The 20,373-nt window shown below is 42.1% G+C and overlaps 1 protein-coding gene across 3 annotated transcripts; it reads right to left on the bottom strand.

The window, feature by feature from the left end:
- Positions 1 to 164: 164 nt before the first annotated feature.
- On the bottom strand, positions 165 to 19,727 carry hycc1 (hyccin PI4KA lipid kinase complex subunit 1). Of its 3 annotated transcripts, none has more exons than XM_028597413.1 (12): positions 19,547 to 19,727; positions 11,946 to 12,027; positions 11,325 to 11,426; positions 10,822 to 11,001; positions 9,877 to 9,957; positions 9,668 to 9,783; positions 8,514 to 8,609; positions 7,804 to 7,920; positions 7,196 to 7,283; positions 5,325 to 5,487; positions 3,875 to 4,219; positions 2,298 to 2,383 (listed from the first exon to the last, which is right to left on the bottom strand). In XM_028597413.1, the coding sequence occupies exons 2-11, from the start codon at positions 11,994 to 11,996 to the stop codon at positions 3,921 to 3,923; spliced, it is 1,293 nt and encodes a 430-aa protein (XP_028453214.1). In that variant the 5' UTR covers positions 11,997 to 12,027; positions 19,547 to 19,727; the 3' UTR covers positions 2,298 to 2,383; positions 3,875 to 3,920. The 3 variants fall into 3 exon arrangements, with proteins under 3 accessions (XP_028453216.1, XP_028453214.1, XP_028453215.1); XM_028597414.1 differs by lacking the exon at positions 19,547 to 19,727 and adding an exon at positions 16,525 to 16,566; XM_028597415.1 differs by lacking the exon at positions 3,875 to 4,219 and having other exon boundaries at positions 165 to 2,383.
- Positions 19,728 to 20,373: the final 646 nt, after the last annotated feature.

The raw sequence follows: 20,373 nt of genomic DNA, 5'->3' as shown, positions 1-20,373 counted from the left end.
ATTTTTGGAAAGAGACTTAAGATAGTTTTAGGGGACCACTAAAGTCTATATAAAAACATCCAAAGAGCACCATGTCATGGGACCTTTAATAATGAACATACTGTCTTTATAAAAAAAAAAATCTGAATCCAGTAGAGACAGAAAAATATAACTGAGCACACAAGTGAAATATAGAAACACTTTATTCCCAGTTGTAGCAGTAAGTTATCTTCAGACATAGAAAGGCCAAAAAACAACTTTAGTATAACAGTATGATGTACAACAAGAGCTTACCCATTGACATTCTGTAAACCCACATACAGAAACACGATGATTGTTATTGTCCCACCAAGCTATAAACACTCGACAGCTCTATTACACAGACAACAGAAAACACTTTTGCTTGAGGGTGGGGCAGTTTGATTTAGGACATCAAATGAAACAGATGGGTGGTTTAATTCCTTGTTTGGTACAAGAGAATACCACCATGTCGTGTGACATGGTGGTGGTGATGATGATGATGTAAACAACAAGGAGGGACACAGTAAACACATCACCAAACAACTACAAACAGCTGGAATAGTGGGTGGATCAAAAAAATAGGAAATAAGCCTAGTCCTCGCACACCTTCTTACTGCAGAACACACAGGAATAGGTTAAGTTACAGTTTCGGTCGAACTTTAACATCTTTAGTCAGGGGTGTCAGATTATTTTACCTCTGTGCTAGTAGGTAATCTCATGTCCGTCTGGTAGAAATCCATACGGAGCAAAAAAGCACATCTCTCTAACAGGAAAATACCACAGTTAAGAGTCAACCTCTCTTGCTTATTATAAGAACATACCAAAGTTGATAACACAACTTGTTTGCTCTTTCAAGTGCAAAATCCAATACTTAACAAATCATACACACCCATTGTCCCCAAAATCAAAATCATCATTTGTCAGAAGTTGGAGATTTATTTTTGCCATTGAATAAACAGAAATTCAGAAAGGTGCTAGAAGAGCAAGAGGGAAGGACACAAATATTGCTTCTCCATAATGACGACAATAGTGCGCGATAGTAAACAAAAAGACCAAATTTATTTTTCCATCATACTGGTTGATTAGTTAGTGGTAATGTTTCTGACGTTTTAGAAAAGAATGCAGATTTTCTTTTAAAAAAAAAAAAAAGAAGCACAGCTGTAACTGTTGACAAAAGAAGTGGGAATGAAAGGAGTTTTTGCGCAGTTGTCCCAAAAGATAGAAAACACTGAATAGGAGAGATTTGTATTGCTATGAGAAGGGATTTTTTTTTTTTAAGTAGTACCACCATTTGTTTCAACTTGGAGAATCATACCTTGTTCATTGTATCAATCAGCAGCCTTTATTCTAAAAACAATTGTACATACACACACATACATTACACACACTCAGGCATGCTCACACACATACTCAATACCTGCCCTCTGACAAACCTGGGCAAGGTCAGGATGGATGTATGGAAAATCCATGCAGGGCAACAAATGCCGAATAAAATACTTTTCCACAGTTTTTTTTTTGTAATAAGTTTTAAGTGCACCCACAGACAGTTCTGCGACGGAGTGGAGTTTTGTCCTGGCACGACTTCACGGCAACATTGCACTACTAAACATCAGTGAAGCTGGAAGTGATATCCCTGACATGTCACATCTATCAGTCCCACAGGAGAGGAGCAGTGCAGCAGGATGCTTTACAGCACAGAGAATCAATCAAAGACGTTAAAACTGGAGTGACGAGGAAAGCAGCAGGAGAGGGGAGTGTTTGTTCATGAGTTTGTGATCCGTTGAAGTTGGCATGGCTTTAGGTTCCAGGTCACAGGTACAGGGTCACAGGATCAGAGGCGAGGGTTCATGTAGTCCGGAGTCATAAAGGGTTCAAAGGTCAGAGCCAAGGTGCACGCTGAAGCTGGGAGAACGCTGCGTGTGGTTTGGCAACGGACTTAAGTACCCCTGCCCATCCTCCTGCAGGCTGCATGAATAGCGGCCAACTTCAGAGGCGGTGTGGTTGCTGGAGGGAGGGACGTTGCCGCTGGCCACCTGCTCGAATGAGCGGGAGAAGACGGCGCTGGCGGTGCGCGTCAGGCTGGTGAGAGCTCCTGCCTTGGGCACGGATTGGCTGGAAGTGAGCGTCAGTCGCTTGACCGACAGCTCTGCATTCTCGCTGGCGGCCCGGCCCGTTGTTAGAGGGCCCGCCTCCTTGTCCTTGCTGGTGCGTCCGCCCAGCCAACACTTCTTCATGGCCTTGGCCCCTAGGTTCAACGTGGTAACGCTGTTGCTAATAGTGATGGTGGGTGGGGTTGTGTCAGGCCCCACCCCACCTGGCCACACCCCTTCATCCACCTCCGAAATATCCATCAGCTCATCCGGGGAACCCAGATCCACTGCGTCTGTGAGACAGAAAGTCAGAGGGAGACAAAACAAGCACCGAAATGAAAAACAGGAGCATGTAGATGAAAAAAAAGTAGCCACCTCATCGGTCACCCAGCCCATCTGATCCAATCAAAATTATTAAGATTAAGATGGTTTAAAAACAATATATAATTCAATGTTTTTCATGTGGGGTAAAATATGTAGGGCTGCATGACAGAGGAGCTTTATAACTGTCCAGCAGGTGGCGCCTTCACACTGTTACCTCAGCTAACAGGCACATTTCGCCACCTGACATGAGACAATGCAAGTTCAGTATTCCAGCCCAGCACACAGGTTAGTTTAACCAGCAGCGCTGTGAGACAACAGTGAGTGGTTTATTGGCAGAGGAGAGCCTGTTTTGTCCCAAAGGCAGGAGACGAGTTTAAGAGCATAAGCCTAGGAAAGACCACAAAGGGAGAGTAGAGGAAGGCAAACAGCAAGGCACTAGTGAGTAAACCCTAAATGCATGCGTCTTCACAAACTCTTAAGACATCTGTCCTGATTTCTTTAAAGGCATGCATCCACAACCGTGTGAGTGGCCAACCACCCGCATATACACAAATACACACTTTTAAATCTGATGCTATCACTTTGAACAGAACACCTGAAAAAAAGCTGGTAATCAGACAGATAGGCAGGTAAAATCTTTCATGATCCCATTTAGCCTGTTGAAAATAGGTCAGGAGTCATCAGATTTAAGTCCAGATTTTGAGCAGCTTTGGCTTCAAATAACTCAAGACCTGCATATCTTTCCTCAGCTGCTAGCTATCAATCAGAACAAAGTAATCTATACCAAGATACAACCCAGGAGTAATGTGTCAAGGCGTGCTGAACGAGACCGAAAAGGATCTCTCCAACAAAAAAACAGGAGTTAGACTCCTAAACGACATTGTCGGAGCACAATCTCCTGGTACTTGCACAGCTAACAGAGATAATATGTGCCCTTTGATTCAAGGTTATCAGGCCTTTTGGTTATCAGTGACCTAACCTCAGGCTTTAGAGTTACTTTTATTTAACAAAATACAGCTAGCAGAAAAGTTTGCAATTTTATAGTATACAGTATGTGGGTCATATGTACTGACAAATAAAACTCATAAAACTACTTTTAAAACTGTTTTATACGTTCGGTTTAACTGCTGCTAGGATCCACTTCATTTTGCTCACCATAAAATGTCACATTATCTTAATTGCGCGATTCAGCCAAGCACATTTCATTATTATACATTTTTTATTAGGTTATTGATCGGTTATTCTGTTAGATCTTAAATAATTAATTTAATTTGAAGGAATCTCAGCAGGAGATCTTGATGAGAAAGCTTTAGCCACAAAAGGAGAGAGTAAATGACGTTGGATGGACAGATGAGAGGAATAGTGCAATTAGGCAAAGAGAGGATGGTGGAGCCCAGAGCAAAAGGTAAAGTGGGAAGTGATCATGCAGCTTTTCAGACCACGCCTCCACACATGGTTACCTAGGTTACCCCAGGAGTGGGGCATGGGGAAGGAGGGGCAGGACCATTAGTACTGGCTCCTCCCTGTGGAGGCTGACCCAGAACCCTCATTCTCCACCATTCGCCTCACAGACTTCTGCCTCCTGACCTCCTGACCCCGCGTGCCGGAGTCGTGACCTCGAGGATCCAGGCTGACCTCGGAGGTGGCGCCCAACGGGTCGCAGTCGGGCTGAGCGCGGCCATCAGGGCGCGGCCGCAGGGAGTCTCCGTTGGCCATTCGCTCGCCGCTCACGCCTGTCACACTGATCTCGGGAATGGCCACGCCCCCCGCTGCAGCCTCACTGTCTACACTCACCTCCTGGGACTCTGGTGGATGGGGGAGCATGGAGGGTAGCAGGACAATACGTAACAATACAACAGACACAGGTGGACAGAAAGACACGTATCATGCACACATAAATGAAAAACAAAAAGACGGCCTTGTGCACAGGCCAGGCACACACGACCACAGTAACACAAGACAAACAGAGGTAATCAATGTGATGGCAGAAAAATAAAAAGATAAAAATCATAGTGATCAGAACATAACACATGGTACACATCTAAGTGCATGCAATATGGAGATGAATATGAACAAGTAATTTCAACGGAATCGCATGTCATACCGAGTCCCCACTCACCCCTACACATTAATTAATATTTTATAGTATTTTCCTCTATCATCTGCTCATAACAAAAGCTTTACGCATGAACAAGCAGCTCTGATACGGGCACCAATGAGCAGGATCCATGACGTTAAAAAGGGGGTGTTAGGCTCAAGATGAAAACTACTCATTAAACTAGCTAAAGGCTGTAATTTGCCTGCCTTTTCGGTACTCCGTATACAAAAAGATACTCTGTACAGAAAAGACAGCAGCTCTCTCTTAATTCTAAACCACAAACCATTTGTTCTATGGCTATTTAAATTTGAGACATATTCTTTGGCACAGAGCTGAAACTACACAAAACGCAATGTATTCAAATCAAGTGTACACACTGCACGTACTCTCTGGTTTCCTGTTTTCTCCTATCTGTCAAATTCGATTCACAGGACAACTAACAATTTGGACAGAAAGTCCTGGGTTTGAATGAGAAGATTCTAATAAAAGGAGGGAGGGACACAGCACTAGCTCCAGCAGCAAGGTGAGGAAGGGTGCTCTACGAGCTTAGGGACTGATGAAGACTACAACAACACTTTTGTATGACATAAAATGGGAGGGTGAGTGAACAATGAAGAAATCTAAACCTCTTGCTCTCTCCTTTGGTGTGGATTTGTTCTACAACCGAACAATTGTATTTTTTATTACCCCGTAAAAAAATGGGATTACAAAATGTTTACAGGAACATGTGTGTGAGAGCTCTTCTTGTGTTTCAGTGACTTGAACTGCCACAGTGTCAATTGTTTTTTTTCCCCCCTGTGTATGAATCTTACCGTGTCTCTTCCAGCGGTGTCCCCTGATAGAGAGGGAGGTGACAGCATTTCGGGAGATCCTGGAGGAAGTGGGTGTGATCTCCACCTGGATACTCCGTGCACCCTCCTTGCTGTTGCTCTTCAGTGCAGCGCCGTGCAGTGACGACTTGATGGCATTACCCACCTGAGGGCGAGGAGAAGCACACATCCACAAAAACATTGCTGCATCAGATGATGCCAGAGGTTCACAGGATTGCCCAGTGGCCCCCGGCCAGTGAGGAACTGGACTGGCTCACTGACATCTTAGCAACTGGCCCAACATGTTTTATTCAATGTTACCGGTGGTAATTCTGTTACTTTTGTCTCTCCATTCTACTACGGGTCCACTTGTCTTGGTAGGGGTGTATGGGATAATAGGCTATTAAAAAAGGTAAAAACTTTGAAGGGGAAATAATAATAAGAAGGTTAAAAACCTTAAAAACGTAACAGGACTAATACAATAAAGCAAAAATGGGTATTTCACATGGTAAGTTAACAGGTGATTATACTTTAATACAGCGCAAACAATAATAACGCATCAAAATCTATGATGTTGTTAATCATTGACATATCCCAGACTGTGATATTGGACTGGAAATTCCCCATGGCATTAATTATGTAGAAACTAATTCATTTTTTGTGTTGTTTTTTTAAATTTTAAAACATAATGGCTTCATGTCAAAAAGTGATATTTAATGGGTTAAAATTCTGAAAATAAATACATATTTGGTAGTTATGATCAGGACTGATGTGGGTTAAAAGATTGAACTCAGGGAAAGTGGAAAATATTTTTAACATATCATTTTGTATTACCTCAGGGGGACATTTTGTCCTCTAATGACACCAAAAGAACGTTTTTAAAGTGAGGCAAGGGTTAAGTAAGACTGAAGTTCAGATCATGTAACCAAACCAATGACATCTGATCAATAACACATTTTTTTACCAGATTAATGCAAAGGGATAAACCTGAGAGCTTAGCTAAAACTGACTGAGTTGCACAGACTGAGTGGTGAGTGATAAAGAAAAACGGCAAGTCTTTCTCTAACAACCTCTGCTCTTGCTGGAAATTCTCAAGTGGCACTTGCACTAATGATCATGTAACAGTTAAATACGTAACATGAGGTAGATGGCATCATAATCACAATACAAAATGTCTTTTGTTTGTGAGGCTGCAACACATCGGTCTCATGAGGGACACATCACCAAGATAGCTGCCACCTGGTGTGTTCCACTGCAACAAGTAAGCACTCAAATCAACACACTGGACAAAACACTGAGATGTAAACCCTTCCACACTACGTTTTTTTTATTTAAAAAATGTTTTTAATTCATGTGAATCCAAAGGTTGTGTGTTTTGTTTGTTGTGGAGGACACACCTTGACTTGGGTAGTAATACTGCTAGCTTAGGTTCAATCCTCTACTCCCTGGGCTTTAAGGATTATGGCTTAACGGAGCAGAGTGGAAAGCATGTAAATAATCTAGTGGGATTACATTCTGCTTGCAGTCTCTGACACACAGAGGCCAACACAATACAGCATAGTGTGTTGTGCATAAAAAAAGCACGTGCGTCTAAATCACATGCTCTGGGCGCCCGGATAGCTCAGTTGATAGAGCCGGTGCCCACATACAGAGGTTTACTCCTCGACACAGTGGGCTGTGCGGGTTCGACTCCGACCTGCGGCCCTTTGCTGCAGGTCATTCCCCCCTCATGTCTTCAACTGTCCTTAAAATGCCCCGAAAATAATCTTAAATCACACTCACACTCACACTCACACTCACACTCACACACACACACACACACACACACACACACACACACACACACACAGGAAGGAAAACACGATTGCACGTACCAACAAGGCTTCAGGGAACAACTCTAGCTGTGCCCGATACAGAACGTCATCCAGTGCTTTGGATCCCAGTTCAACCTCCCCATTACACCTATACAGAGGCACAACCACATAAACATGTAAATACACACAACACATGAGTCTCAGATACAGATCAAAGGGTCCCCCGTGGAATTTTAGACATCTAGTAGCACAATGGATTGTTTTTTTCTGAGTGAGTCCGAGTTTTGTTTAACTCGTGCATGAGGACGCACATGCACGCCCACAGGTGATACACAGTCCTACTATTCCACTGATCAACAGGTACTAACAAGATATGCAGCAATGCACCAGCAGAGACAGGGAAGGAGACTGCAACCTTGTAAACATGGATATAATCAATCATACTCAAAATGCAAAGTGAGCAGGCTTAATGATTGGCACAGTCCAACCTATTTTAAACAGGTACGTTAAAACATAATAACAACAAATCAAATACTGTCATAGAGATAAGACACATGGGGCAGATTTTGAGAAAACACTGAGAAATGGAAGACATGGAAAGATAAAGCTGATCAGTGAGTCTACTCCGGTTGGTCTGGCTGTTTGTGCATGCATGCGTGTACACTCACACGGCGTAGTGTATCCCTGTGATGAGCTGAACCAGGAACTCTGACGTGACTGTCAGCCGTGTGCTAATGCCTTTATAGCGCCGAATCTGTTGCCGTGGGTAACCGCATATACACACCCTGGACGACAACAAATGAAAACACAATAGGGGAGCTTGTATCAGTGAAGCTGATAAACCCAAACAATAAACATGCACACACATTCACAAACACAATGCATGCTACATCATTTTATTATTAATACATGTATTTATTCATTTATTAATGGTTTACCACATTACCACAGTATTTATATAATTTATGTTTTCTGAGCATAAACTGTCAATAGTTCATTCTTTTTTTTAACAGGGATAATACAAATTGCAACAAAGAGCATTCAGCTAAAACTGAGGCAACACCTGCGCATTTGAAGCAAGAGGAACTGCTATATAGTGTACACAGCTGACACACAGCAAACTGTCAAGGGGAAATCAAAGCTGATGACTTCTCTTTAGCTCTGTGCTCATTAGAGCAATGCTCAGCTACAGTTGGCAGATCACCATTACCTAAATCACTGAGCTGGGATGTGTGTACATTGCAGCTCTTTGCCAAATAGCGAATACCTTGGCTCTGTCTGGCAGCAAAGTCTATAAGAGGATCAGATAAATTGCAAAATAGCGCCTGTGTGTGTGTGTGTGTGTGTGTGTGTGTGTGTGTGTGTGTGTGTGTGTTACCTGGAGCTGAGCTGACAGAGGGACTGGAGGGAGGTGGAGGTCATGTAGCTGAGAGCAGCGTTGTAGCACAGCAGCAGGAAGGTCAGCACCTCAAATCTCAACAACACAAACATACCCTTAAAATAGCATGTATACATTACAACATGACAAAACAAAATTTTCAACATATCAGATCAGAAATTCACAGGCACAGTTACACTTCCATCGATACCGTGGATACAAAATACCACCAAAAAAAAAAAAGGATTGGTTCTGCTAGGAGTGCAATTCTGCTTTTGTAATCGTGCATTCTTCTTCCTTGTCAAAACCTGGCATCAAAAGCACGAAAAGCTTGTTTTCACGTATGTAGTCAAAGTATCTCTGCACGATCTTAAGAAGCAGCCAGACTTGTTTTGTCACATCAAAATTCTTCTTTATTTTAAATAATCTATCCAGTCAGTCTGAAACAGATTAAGAAAACAGTACTAAAAGAGTTGTGGACCTTCAAATCAGACAACTTTCAGAGTTGGGCCTCATTACATTCATTTAAGAAACTCTAATAGCAATATAACAACTTTGAATGCAACAAAGCAAAGACGACTGCCATGGGCCATCTCTGAAGCTAGTGCATTAAATAATTAGCCCTGGCAGCAGCTAAACTCTCACATTAGTCTGAGGACCAGATTCACAGAAACTACCATATTTAATGGCACTGTCAGACTACATTTCACTTAAAAGTTCAGCTGAAAGTCCAACAGTGTTGGTGGATTTGTGTCCCAACTTATCTTACTGCATCAAAAATAGTATCTGAACTGATATGTATAACTGGTTCCTCATGCCCAGTATTCATAGACTGGTGCATTAAGTTCACACACCTAACAACAACTTGACTGCTTATAATTTAAGAGGCAATGTTTGAAAGATTACTCGATTTTTATCAGAGAAAAATGATTTGGCTACTGACCTCCTCAGTGCTTTTTTGTCAGATTGTTCAACCTCCTTGATGTGTGTTTCTATCTGGTTGTTGTCAGGTGTTTGCTGCCAATTCTAAGCAGGCAGACTGGCAGCCTGGTACCAGGAAAGCCCATTTTAAAATGTGCACAACCTCTACCCTACTGACACATCAACACTCGCCCTGCAGACTTTGGAACATGTGCCCCCGTCAAGCCTCTTACCTGTTCTGTGCAGTAAAGGTCTCTCTCTGGAGGTGTGGCCCGCTGTACACCACCCTGCTCAGCCCATGATTGGCTAGAGCCCCTTCTGTAAGGGCAATGGAGCCGATAGCTGAAGGCTATAGGTGGGGAGTTGAAGATGGAGTTTTTAAACTGAACATTTTTGCAAAAGCCAATTAAAAGATTTGTGTGCATTTGTGTGTGTTTCTCACCTCATGGTACACTGAGGGTTTGGAGAGGGAAGGGACGGTAAAAGATAATATTTTACTTTGTCCATCTTTATCAACTATTTCCTATAAAAGAGAAAGACAGGAAGACAATGAGAAAACATTTCTGTGGGCGAGAAAAACAAAAGCTTTTTTTCTGTGTGTGCCTTAAACCTCTAGAGTGTGTGCTTATCCCTTCAAGCACACTCATCATTTGTGTGTGGGTGTTTGTGTGTGGACCTCAGGGTCTCGGTTTCCCAAATCGGTCTGCTAGTGTATGTGTGTTTGCTTATTTGTGTGTATACTGTGTGAGCATGCACGCACAAACCCCAGGGGTTTGATGTCCCCTGTGTGCATGTTAATGTCAAACACATTAATTGGAGACAGCCAGTGTGTTGAGTGACAGCTGACCTATTCTGCTACTCAGAGAGGAAGTGAGGGGACACTTTGCTGATAGATAGAACATCGAGAGCCAACACTCTTTCATAATAATTACTAGTGCTGGCATCTCTCTACGGGAAGCTTAAGGGCATTTGCAAAGTGCAACCCATCTATATTGTGTATTGGGAAAGTCACTGTGTTTCAATTCCTCTTTTTCTAACCCATATTTCCTGCCATTCACCATGCATAATAGCTGTCTAAGAAGGCAGAAAGTGCATCAAGTAATCTTTCAAAACACATGACGCAGATCCCAGAAATAGTTGAGCAGTTAAGTCCCCTGCTTCTGGAATTGCATGATTACACCCACTTGTTAAGGATCAAGGACCTTTTCATAGGGGGTTTTTCTTACCTTGAATTTATCGCACTGGAAACATTGTTATTAACAAGAGCGGCTCTCCTCTATTGGTAATAAATAAACATATTATAATATATATACACATCAGTTGTGACATAAGAAGGTGGTGTTAAAAATGTAACACGCACGCACGCCAGCTTCATCCTCTCCCCTACCAGGTTGTAAATGCCCAGCAGCAGGGCCTCGATGCAGCCGGACGTGTGAGGGTCTCTGGCTGCGCTGACGGACAGGAGGCTCCACAGGAGCTCTGGCAGGAACTGTAGCGTGAAACGCTGCAGCTGCGGCTCACCGCTTCGGTAAAACTCAAACAACTGGTGACACACTGGCTCCAGCAACTGGGAATGACGGAAAGCCAAAAACAATCAATGTCAGTAACATGCACAGCAGTACTTGGGAAACACAGTGTGTTGGACAGTCAGGCAGACCAAAAAAAAACAATAAGACATAAGAATATAAGATAATCAGGATGTGTAAAAAAAAAGAAAATAATAATAATAATAATAATAATAATAATAATAATAATGATGATAATAAGTAGGTAAATGGTGGAACTGAAAACATGACACAATGCTCCAAGTGTTGGTAAAAGGTTGTATGGTCAGGTTTTTACAAAAGATAAGGTTTACATGAATACAAATATAAAAGTGTGTGTCCATACATCGCTGTAGTTCTCTCGCATGACCTTGTAGAGTGCGGGGACCAGGGCACCTTTGTCTTTAAGTGAGGCGGCATAAGTGGACACAGCATTGTCAGGGAGGGTCTGAAACACATACACACCAACAGTTTGATACACTAACTGGATTACTAATATTCTAAAAATAAAAACACAGCAAGTTGAGAAGTGAGTTCTGAATAGCCAAACATTTGTTGATGTAGTGTCTACATTTGCAATTCATTGTTTAATTTTTAAACAATATTTTGACAGTGTCTAAAGCCTGCAGAGGCAGACAATGATAGCATCTACAAAAGCTGTCCAGTCACATAAATATGCTTGCGTTTCGATGTCAATTTCATTAAGAAAGGATGACACGTAGGTCCTCATATGTCCACACAGGAAGTTCCCTTCCGCTCCTTTATTATTACACTTCACCCAGCCTTGTCTTTGGAAGCAGTCACATATCGGTGAGTGCTCATGTTTGAGTAGGTGCATGGACCTATGCACTTTAGAATGTGTTTATGTTTGTGGAAGAAATGTTGCCAATAATAAGCAGCAGCAAAGGATGTACTTCACACAGGGGTATGTGCTTTTTAATAATTTTTACACACACCCACACAGTACCTTAAATTCTGACAGCCATTCCTCTACCACTCCTTGGTCCATAGCCAACATGTTCCCTCATCTGCAGTGGAGTCACCTCTACCTACGAGAGAAAGAAATACCGTATAAACACACACTGCATAATTATTGTCACACAGCAAATAACACACACACACACACACACACACACACACACACACACACACACACACACACACACACACACACACACACACACACACACACACACACACACACACACACACACACACACACACACACACACACACCTTTTATGTTCAATGTCTTCTATTATTTGGTAACCTGATAAAAAATATTCTATTACAAACAGCAAACAATGCCATGGCAGTGGTGAATACCGACTGTACACGCTCCAAACATCAATTGAATACTCCAAAGAAGCATAAGTGTCTCCTCCCCTCTCGCTCTCCCGTTTCCCTCTCATTCCTCTCCAGACACACACCTCTGCAGCAAGGACCCAACCTATTCTCAACTCGGGGCTCTCAAATCGAAAAATCACCCACACAGGGAAGCCTGGAAGGCTTAACTGTTGAAGCACTGATGAGAAAAACAAAATGTGGCACAGTAGAATTTGATGCTTGTTAAACGGGCTGTACAGTTCCACATGTACATGTCTTTAAACGAGACATACGGAAAAGGCTTTAGCTAACATTTAGTCATAGTGAAACTGAAATAAATGCCCTTCTTTTTTAATATGCCTTGCTATCCATCACAGCACTTACGACTGTCTGCATCTGAACTTCTCTCTTTCCTCGTCAAAGCACTCAACTTGTATGTATGTAGTTTTTTCCTATTGAACATCCAATGTTACCCTACATTCTCTTGATTATTATCTGGACAGGGTTTTGGTTGCTCTCAATGTCATTTTTAATCTCTGTATGTTTTAATAAAGGTTTCTGTCCGACACTGTTGTGCTGCAGTCACATCAGACAAAGGGAGAAAGCAGATAATAGAACCAGAGAGACAAAAATCTATCAGATCTACAGTAGTTGCAGTTCTGGTCATGTACTTGGGTCACTTTAACCAACTATGCACTGTGACTCTTGTGCTTTCTGCTTGGGAGGAGAACACAGGCTCTATGCATCTCTGATGGATTATGTTTCCCACTAGCAATCTGTTTTCACTGCGGGTTATGTGTGTCTGTGCTCTGTCGTGTCTGTGCTCTAAAAATGCAAGCACAAGGATAAATTGGTCGATGAATGCAAAAACAAAGTCCATGTTTGGTATGTCTGGTAACAGAGTGTGAGAACAAGAAAGAGGGAGGAAAAGTCCTTCTATGTGCACACTTGTCATGCAGAAACATGCTCAGATTTGAGCTGAAAGTGGCATTAATCCACCTTTCAAAAAACTCTTCCACTTCCAACACTTCACTTAGTGGATGACACACACACAGACACACACACACACACACACACACACACACACACACACATTTTCTCCCTCTGTCCCTCCACTCATCCACCAACATGTATAATTTCTCTCTCCCTGTCTTCCCTACTCCCTAATCTGTCCATCACACATCCAAATGCTTTATGTTGTATTATTCTGGTGCCTGGTCCCTCCATGGCAGCCAGGTGTCTATTTATGGACTGTACCAATGACAGAAATGACAGGGGGGAGGGGGAGCCAGTGACTCATGAAATGGGGAAGGATTATAAAGCAGAATAGCCTCCATTTAGAGAAATTTGTTCTTTGTGTGGTCTGCTGTTCCATTCTTTCATGGTGGTGAAGACTACAAGGACGACATCGATATCTAAAGCCAGCGTTTTAATGGCAGGCTCACTGAATTAAGGCTGTGTTTAGAATGTGGATGAGTCAGTCTTGTAAGAGGAAGGGTTCTCTTCCTATAAAGTCACTTTTAAAAAGGTCAACTCTGTCCATGCTGGCATCTGGGATGTCATCTTTACAAGTTAAAGGTCAAATATGCTTAATATTAAACATTTTTAGTGCCAGCCAGAGTTTGCAACTAGGACAGCAACTTAACATTATTTTCACTCTGCAAATTATTTTAAATGGTCTATCCAATGTACAAAGTAGTAAACACCCATCAAAATTCCCTAAAGCCCAAGATATTGCATTTAAAAAAATAACCTAAATGATTAACTGATTGTTAAGATTAATTTGCCCTTAAAAGGTGCACTATTCCAGCATGGTTTCAGCGTGATTTCATTTTTGTCTCAAATCCTAGGCATCTCTCCTTGATCCGCTAGCTGACTGCCCCCTGAATACACTGTGAGAAGCCCGGTCTCGTGAGACAACACAGGGATCGCAAACGTCAAACAAACACTAGAGGCACAGGCCCCGTTTACACGTAGATGGTAATTTTGAAAAACTGAGACATTTCCCTTCGTTTGTGCCCTACGTTTACACGCAAACGGAGAATTCACCTCTGAAAACAAGTCTTTCTAAAACCTCCAGCCAGAGCGGAGATTTTGGAAAACTTTGTTTGCACGTTTGCATGTAAACTGAGACAAACGGAGGTTTAGGCAGCCGAGGAGGTGAGGAAGAGAAGAGAGAGCAAGTGATTTGTTGCTGTTGTTGCTATTTTCGGGATTCTGATTGGCTAACGTGGGCTTGAGCTTCTCGTTAGACTGCCACCTACAGGTTTGGCATACGCTATTGGCGGCATTGACGGGTACACGGGTACATGTAAACGAACACTGAACACGAACACTGAAAACTGACAGCTGTGCACAATGTTATTTTTGAAAACGGAGATGTTGAAATGTCTGTTTATGAAAATAGCTGGCCACGTGTAAACGTAGCAACAGGCTGTGCACCAAAATACAACAAACCACTCCAGCCAATCACCGACAAGATGGTTGGGGGAGGGGGTGGGGGTTAGTGACAGTTAGTCAGATAGTTATGACAGTTACGGAAACATGGGGGGGGCGAGCTTGTTCTGTTTTGTTTGGAATTTACTTGGAACATCAACAGAAGTGACCATGCAGGAACTCATAGAGCACCTTTAAACAACTAATCCTTTTTTAGCCCTAGCAGCAACAATAACAAAAATAGCGTAACAACGCCCATCCATCACCCTTACAATGCATTTGACTCCCCACTGAAAATGGTGATGATAATCTGAAACTGCATCCAAACCGTGTTTAAGAGACAGCAGTACAAACAGCACAAAATGCCCTCCGTGTCTTGAAGATTTCTAGGCTTGATTGACACGCTGCAGACAGGCACAGGCAACTGGTGGAGGAAAATAACAAACCAATTGCCCTGAGAGGACACTATAGAGCGTAATCATGTCATTAGGCAGATGTTTGTCTTCCGTCTTAGTCTGGATAAGTAATGTTAGCCATCTCTAAGTAAGTCATAATGGACTCACAGATCATAACAGAAATTAATAGCGAGAGCACACACTACAAATGATTCAGCAGGTGGCGAGCTTCTTCTGTGCAGCTCAACCACACTGACCAGCACAAACGCACATAAATAAACCAGAGGGATGGATAACCCAAAAGTGTGTAAGACAGTAGGCTCAATAAAAAAGGAGAGTTCATTAGGTTTAAATCTGTGCTGTCCCAGGCAACCCCCCCCCCTCCACCACCAGGCTCTGAGAAAAACACACACACACACACACACACACACACACACACACACACACACACAGATAAACAGGCTCAAGAAATGGATCTAACCAATGGGGTTTGCAGCCTAGCTGTAGCTTACTGAGTTTTTCCATCAATGCAAAGCTCTGATGGAGCCAACTACTTGCCAAGGAGTGAGAATGTGTCATGCATTGCACAAGTGTGTTTATAGCTAGCTAAAGTTGACAGAGTTAGCTAAAGTTGACAGCTCATTCCTTCTGAATTTACACCCCCGCCTCTGTTTCTCTCACACTCACACACACACACACACACACACACACACACACACACACACACACACACACACACACACACACACACACACACTAAATTTAAAAGCCGATAACTAAATATGATCCATTAAGTAATTGTGCGATTCATAATCCGAATGGTAGATTATTAGTTTAAATAATTTATAGATTATTCTAGGGCTGTCCTCGACTAAAGAAATTCTTAGTCGACTAACACTTATAGGATTTTGTCAACTAATTGATTAGTTGATTTAATTGACAGAGCTGTGCGCTTTGAGAGGTGGTTAAGACTAGAAAAGCACAATATAAATGTAGTTAATTAACCATCTGTAAAACTGAGTTTCTCCACAATTAATCCTGCAAAAGCACCACTTTAAATATTGTGTTTACGAGAAATGTGCTCATGAGTTTCTTGGAAATGAGTAATTAAGCATGAATAAGCATAAAAAATGACTAATAGACTAAAGAAATCTTAGTCGACTAAGACCAAAACAACCAATTAGTTGACTAATCGACTAAGAGGTGGCAGCCCTAGATTATTCAACTATCAAATTAGTCGTTAGTTGCAGTTCTACCTGACAGTTCTACCTGACAGAGTTACGGCAAAACACCCAAGGTAAAAAAACAAAACATACACACTTTATACATAGATTAATACAAAAAAACACAGTGTGTGTTCCAAGGCTCAGTGATAAAGTCAGAACAAACCTGTCTGGGAAAGCTGATGGAGAACTGAAGCGATTCCAAGTGAGAATGAAAAACGGGGACAGCCCGCTACCACACACACACCCACACACACACCTCCCTGCTCATTACCTCATTTCCTATTACACATATGCTTAGGAACCTTCTTTTTTCAGGAAGTGAGAGGCCAATACAACTGAAGGCTTAAATGGAGGGGAAAAAGGAAGCAGAGAGAAAGACAAAGTGGGTGGTTTTGAGAGCGACAGAGCTGCCGAGCTGCTTTTTCCTGTTGTGCAGGGCGCAAGCCACATAAACTATACTGGTAAGGCTGGTAATGACAATGACACCAACATTAGTAAGCCCTCAACGACTTAAAGCCACAGAGAGATGAAGAGTTGTAAAGTAGATCAAATAAGCTGAAATGAACCTGAACTATCATCAGCTGAGGATATCCTTAACTCTTGTACTGACACACCCTAACCACTAATAAACTGTTTAACTGCAATCACCATAACAATGTCAGAACCAGGAACTGTGCCAACACACCTCCACCCAAAATCTACAAAGTAGGTCAACTGTCAACAAGTTGGACCAGTGGCTCCAACTTAACTTAAACTTAATGAAAGCAAAAGCTGTTAATGGACTATTTTGGGGAGCTGTGGAGTGTCAAAATAAAATGTGGGGGCAGGGTTATATAACCATGGGCATAAAGAGCAGAGCCTCTAACATGCCCAGAGCTCACAGGTTCACATTACCTTGTGTTCACCGACCGTGCTAAGGCTCTTTACACCGTTTGTTCACTCCTAGGATAGTAGCATTTTGGTTTGAGATCTCTCTTCAGTTCATATCACATCTTTTTCATGCTCTCTGTTGCTATATTCTTTACCTGGACTATCTTGGCCTTAGGTTAACCCTGTTGCATCATTGCCTCCCACCTTGCTCTCCCCCTGGTCTTCTTCAATAGCAGGATGCTCATAGCTTAAAGGAAGGTTTCTTTTTTTTATAAATCATCTTACACACACACACACACACACACACACACACACACACACACACACACACACACACATGACAACAGCCTGTGGCTAGTGTGTGTGATTTTTGCTGCTGAGGGAGACAGATACAGTGATCTGACAAGAAGGAATCCTCTTATAGCAGCCTACGCTCTTCTCTCCGTTGCCTCTAAGCCAGTGATGCATCTTCGTCCGTCCTCTCGCCCCTTCAATTTCCTGTCTTCCTGCGGCAAGTGAGCCTAAAAAGTCCAATGATTAACGTCACTGATTTTTTTAATTTTAACGCTCTCTTTTATATCGCTTTTTTCTTCATTTTATCTTAGCTTTCCTTGCCACAGTTGGATAACGCTCTCCTAATCTATTAATTCTCAGCCCTCAGATTTCACATTTTAATACCGTCCTGGGATCGGCCCCTCGATCCAGTGGTGGTGGGAGAAAGGAGGATGGTGGCTACTCTGACAGTCTTCAGGCTGCTTCACCCAGGTTGTGTGAAGTGTGTGTGAACACTGGTAACATTTAGTGGTATCTCTGCTTACAAAAACATTCTTTTGCTTGGAAAATCAACGTCTGTATTTCACCTATATTGTGCTTGTTATAGAATTGGGTACATAATTTAATCAAATGGATTGCAATGCTTTTCATTGCCAGTGCATGAAACCGCAGGCATGTGTGACTAGCTGTTATGCTGGATGACAACAGAGCCCATGCGATCTTTTTGCTCCATGACCTGCCGGGCTTTACTGTCAAAAAGCATTTAGAGAGACCTAGGACAATAGCAGCAATGAATGCAATACATTAACAAGCCTAAGCACACTTTTTACACACACACACACACACACACACACACACACACACACACACACACACACACACACACACACACACACACACACACACACACACACTAATGACACCACTTCAACAGTGCACAATTACCTACCAAACAAACTGTCTATTGCTAAAGGACAAGCCTCTCCCTAATGACAATGACAAATACATTCACACAGGGAAAGCAAAGGAAAACCTATGAATTAGGAGACAAACTGTATCTTATTTAAACAATATCTGGCACACCACCAGAAGCACAGCCCTTGTGAAGGACACAGATTGTAAAACAAATCCTTTTCAACTTTTGAGTCCGTGAACAGTAGTTAAGGTCATCTTTTCATACAGCAGGACTGCATGGGGCTCTGCGGCAAAGCTTCACACAGTAGTCCCCACCATACAGGAAACCCCTGAACTGGCTGAGTGTTACAGAGGAAAGATGCATCACATGATGGCCATTAGAAAAATCCCAACATCGCATTATCATTATGATCAACATAACAGTCTGCAGTGGTTTCTGTGCCCCTGTCAACCTGATCTGCGCGCGCGCGCGCACACACACACACACACACACACACACACACACACACACACACACACACACACACACACACACACACACAGGAATCACCGGAGGAAGTATGTTAACAAGGTCCTTAGAGACCTAACACACTTACAGCTGTTACTAAACAGGATTAAGTCTGCAGGTACAAAGTCTGTTTATGTGACTAATGTGACGTGGTCTACTACAGTAGCAAAATTGGTGCAATGAAAAGCTCGTTTGCTTAACACATACTGTATTAAGGGACCTTCCCATCTTGAATGCTGTTTTATTTCATGTTATCTAGTTAAAGCTAATTAAAGTAGTAACTATGCTCAATGCTAGCGAGCTGGTTTGCCACAATGACAACTGGTAACACAGCTTGCGTTGAAACAACGTGACATGCTGTCTCAATAGTCGCTCAATAGTAGCTAAGCATTAGCTTTCCCAGCCATATAATATAATATAAACATATAGTATTTTTTAACCAGTAGCTATAAGGCAGAGACTGTAAATGAATCCTTTTTTGCCGTCACACACTCTGTCTCGGCTTGCTGAATGACTTCAAGCTGTCACCTGGGTTGCTTACAGATTAGCTAACAGTTAGTTAGCTAGGCTCGGCTAAGGCGCGACACCAAGTAAACTGGAGAAGTTACTGTTTACTTACGGGCATGCTATCTGTCAATTTCCTAGTATCGCTGTCCTCTATTGTTCCAACAAGATGAGTAAACGTCTATCACTTCGCTACTCCGTTAATCTCCTCAATATTTCATCAACATCAGCTCCTTCCATCTTCATTACTTTCTCCACTCAGACTACCTTAGACGAGGGGACTCGAGCTCCACGGAGTGACAGGTGTCTGAACCAATGAGTGAGCAGGACATAATCCAACTGCCGCACCCCCTGAACGTAGCATCCAATAAAATTAGACTATAGGTTGCAAATTAATAATTTCCACGATCACGGTAGGTTGTCGCTGTCAGTCTTGGACAGCCGATTTAACTGACAAGATTACAATGGTTTTAATGAATCCCATTAATAAGTAATTTATTGACAGTTGGTTTATGATTGCATTGTAAGAATAATTGATTGCACTGCGGCATATAAACCAAAGTTGAATGATGTTTTGTCAGCAACTGCCTTTGATTCGTTTGCTTAAAATATATTGACATAATTATGAACATAATCAGTTACAATATTTTAACCATTTTGTGGCACAAACATGGTGTCACAGTCATGAACAGACATAAGTAATACAGTTTTCCTTTATTAAACATATACCATTTTTTTCTATTATTTATTTAACAAACCTTTTTCCATTTAGATGAGCAACTAATTGTCAGGTTTTACCTACCACATCCTTGCATACTTTATGCCAAATTAATCTGTAAAGTTTATAAGGCAAAAGCAGGACTCTAAAACTGTCTCCGCCTGATAAATAATGCATGACCACTTGACAATGACCTCTGGAACAATGGATTTTCCAAAATTAAT

Source organism: Perca flavescens, chromosome 14 (assembly GCF_004354835.1).
Source record: "Perca flavescens isolate YP-PL-M2 chromosome 14, PFLA_1.0, whole genome shotgun sequence".
Lineage (NCBI taxonomy): Eukaryota > Metazoa > Chordata > Actinopteri > Perciformes > Percidae > Perca > Perca flavescens.
Note: the sequence above shows the minus strand (reverse complement) of the source record. Positions and strands in the feature narration are given on the sequence as shown.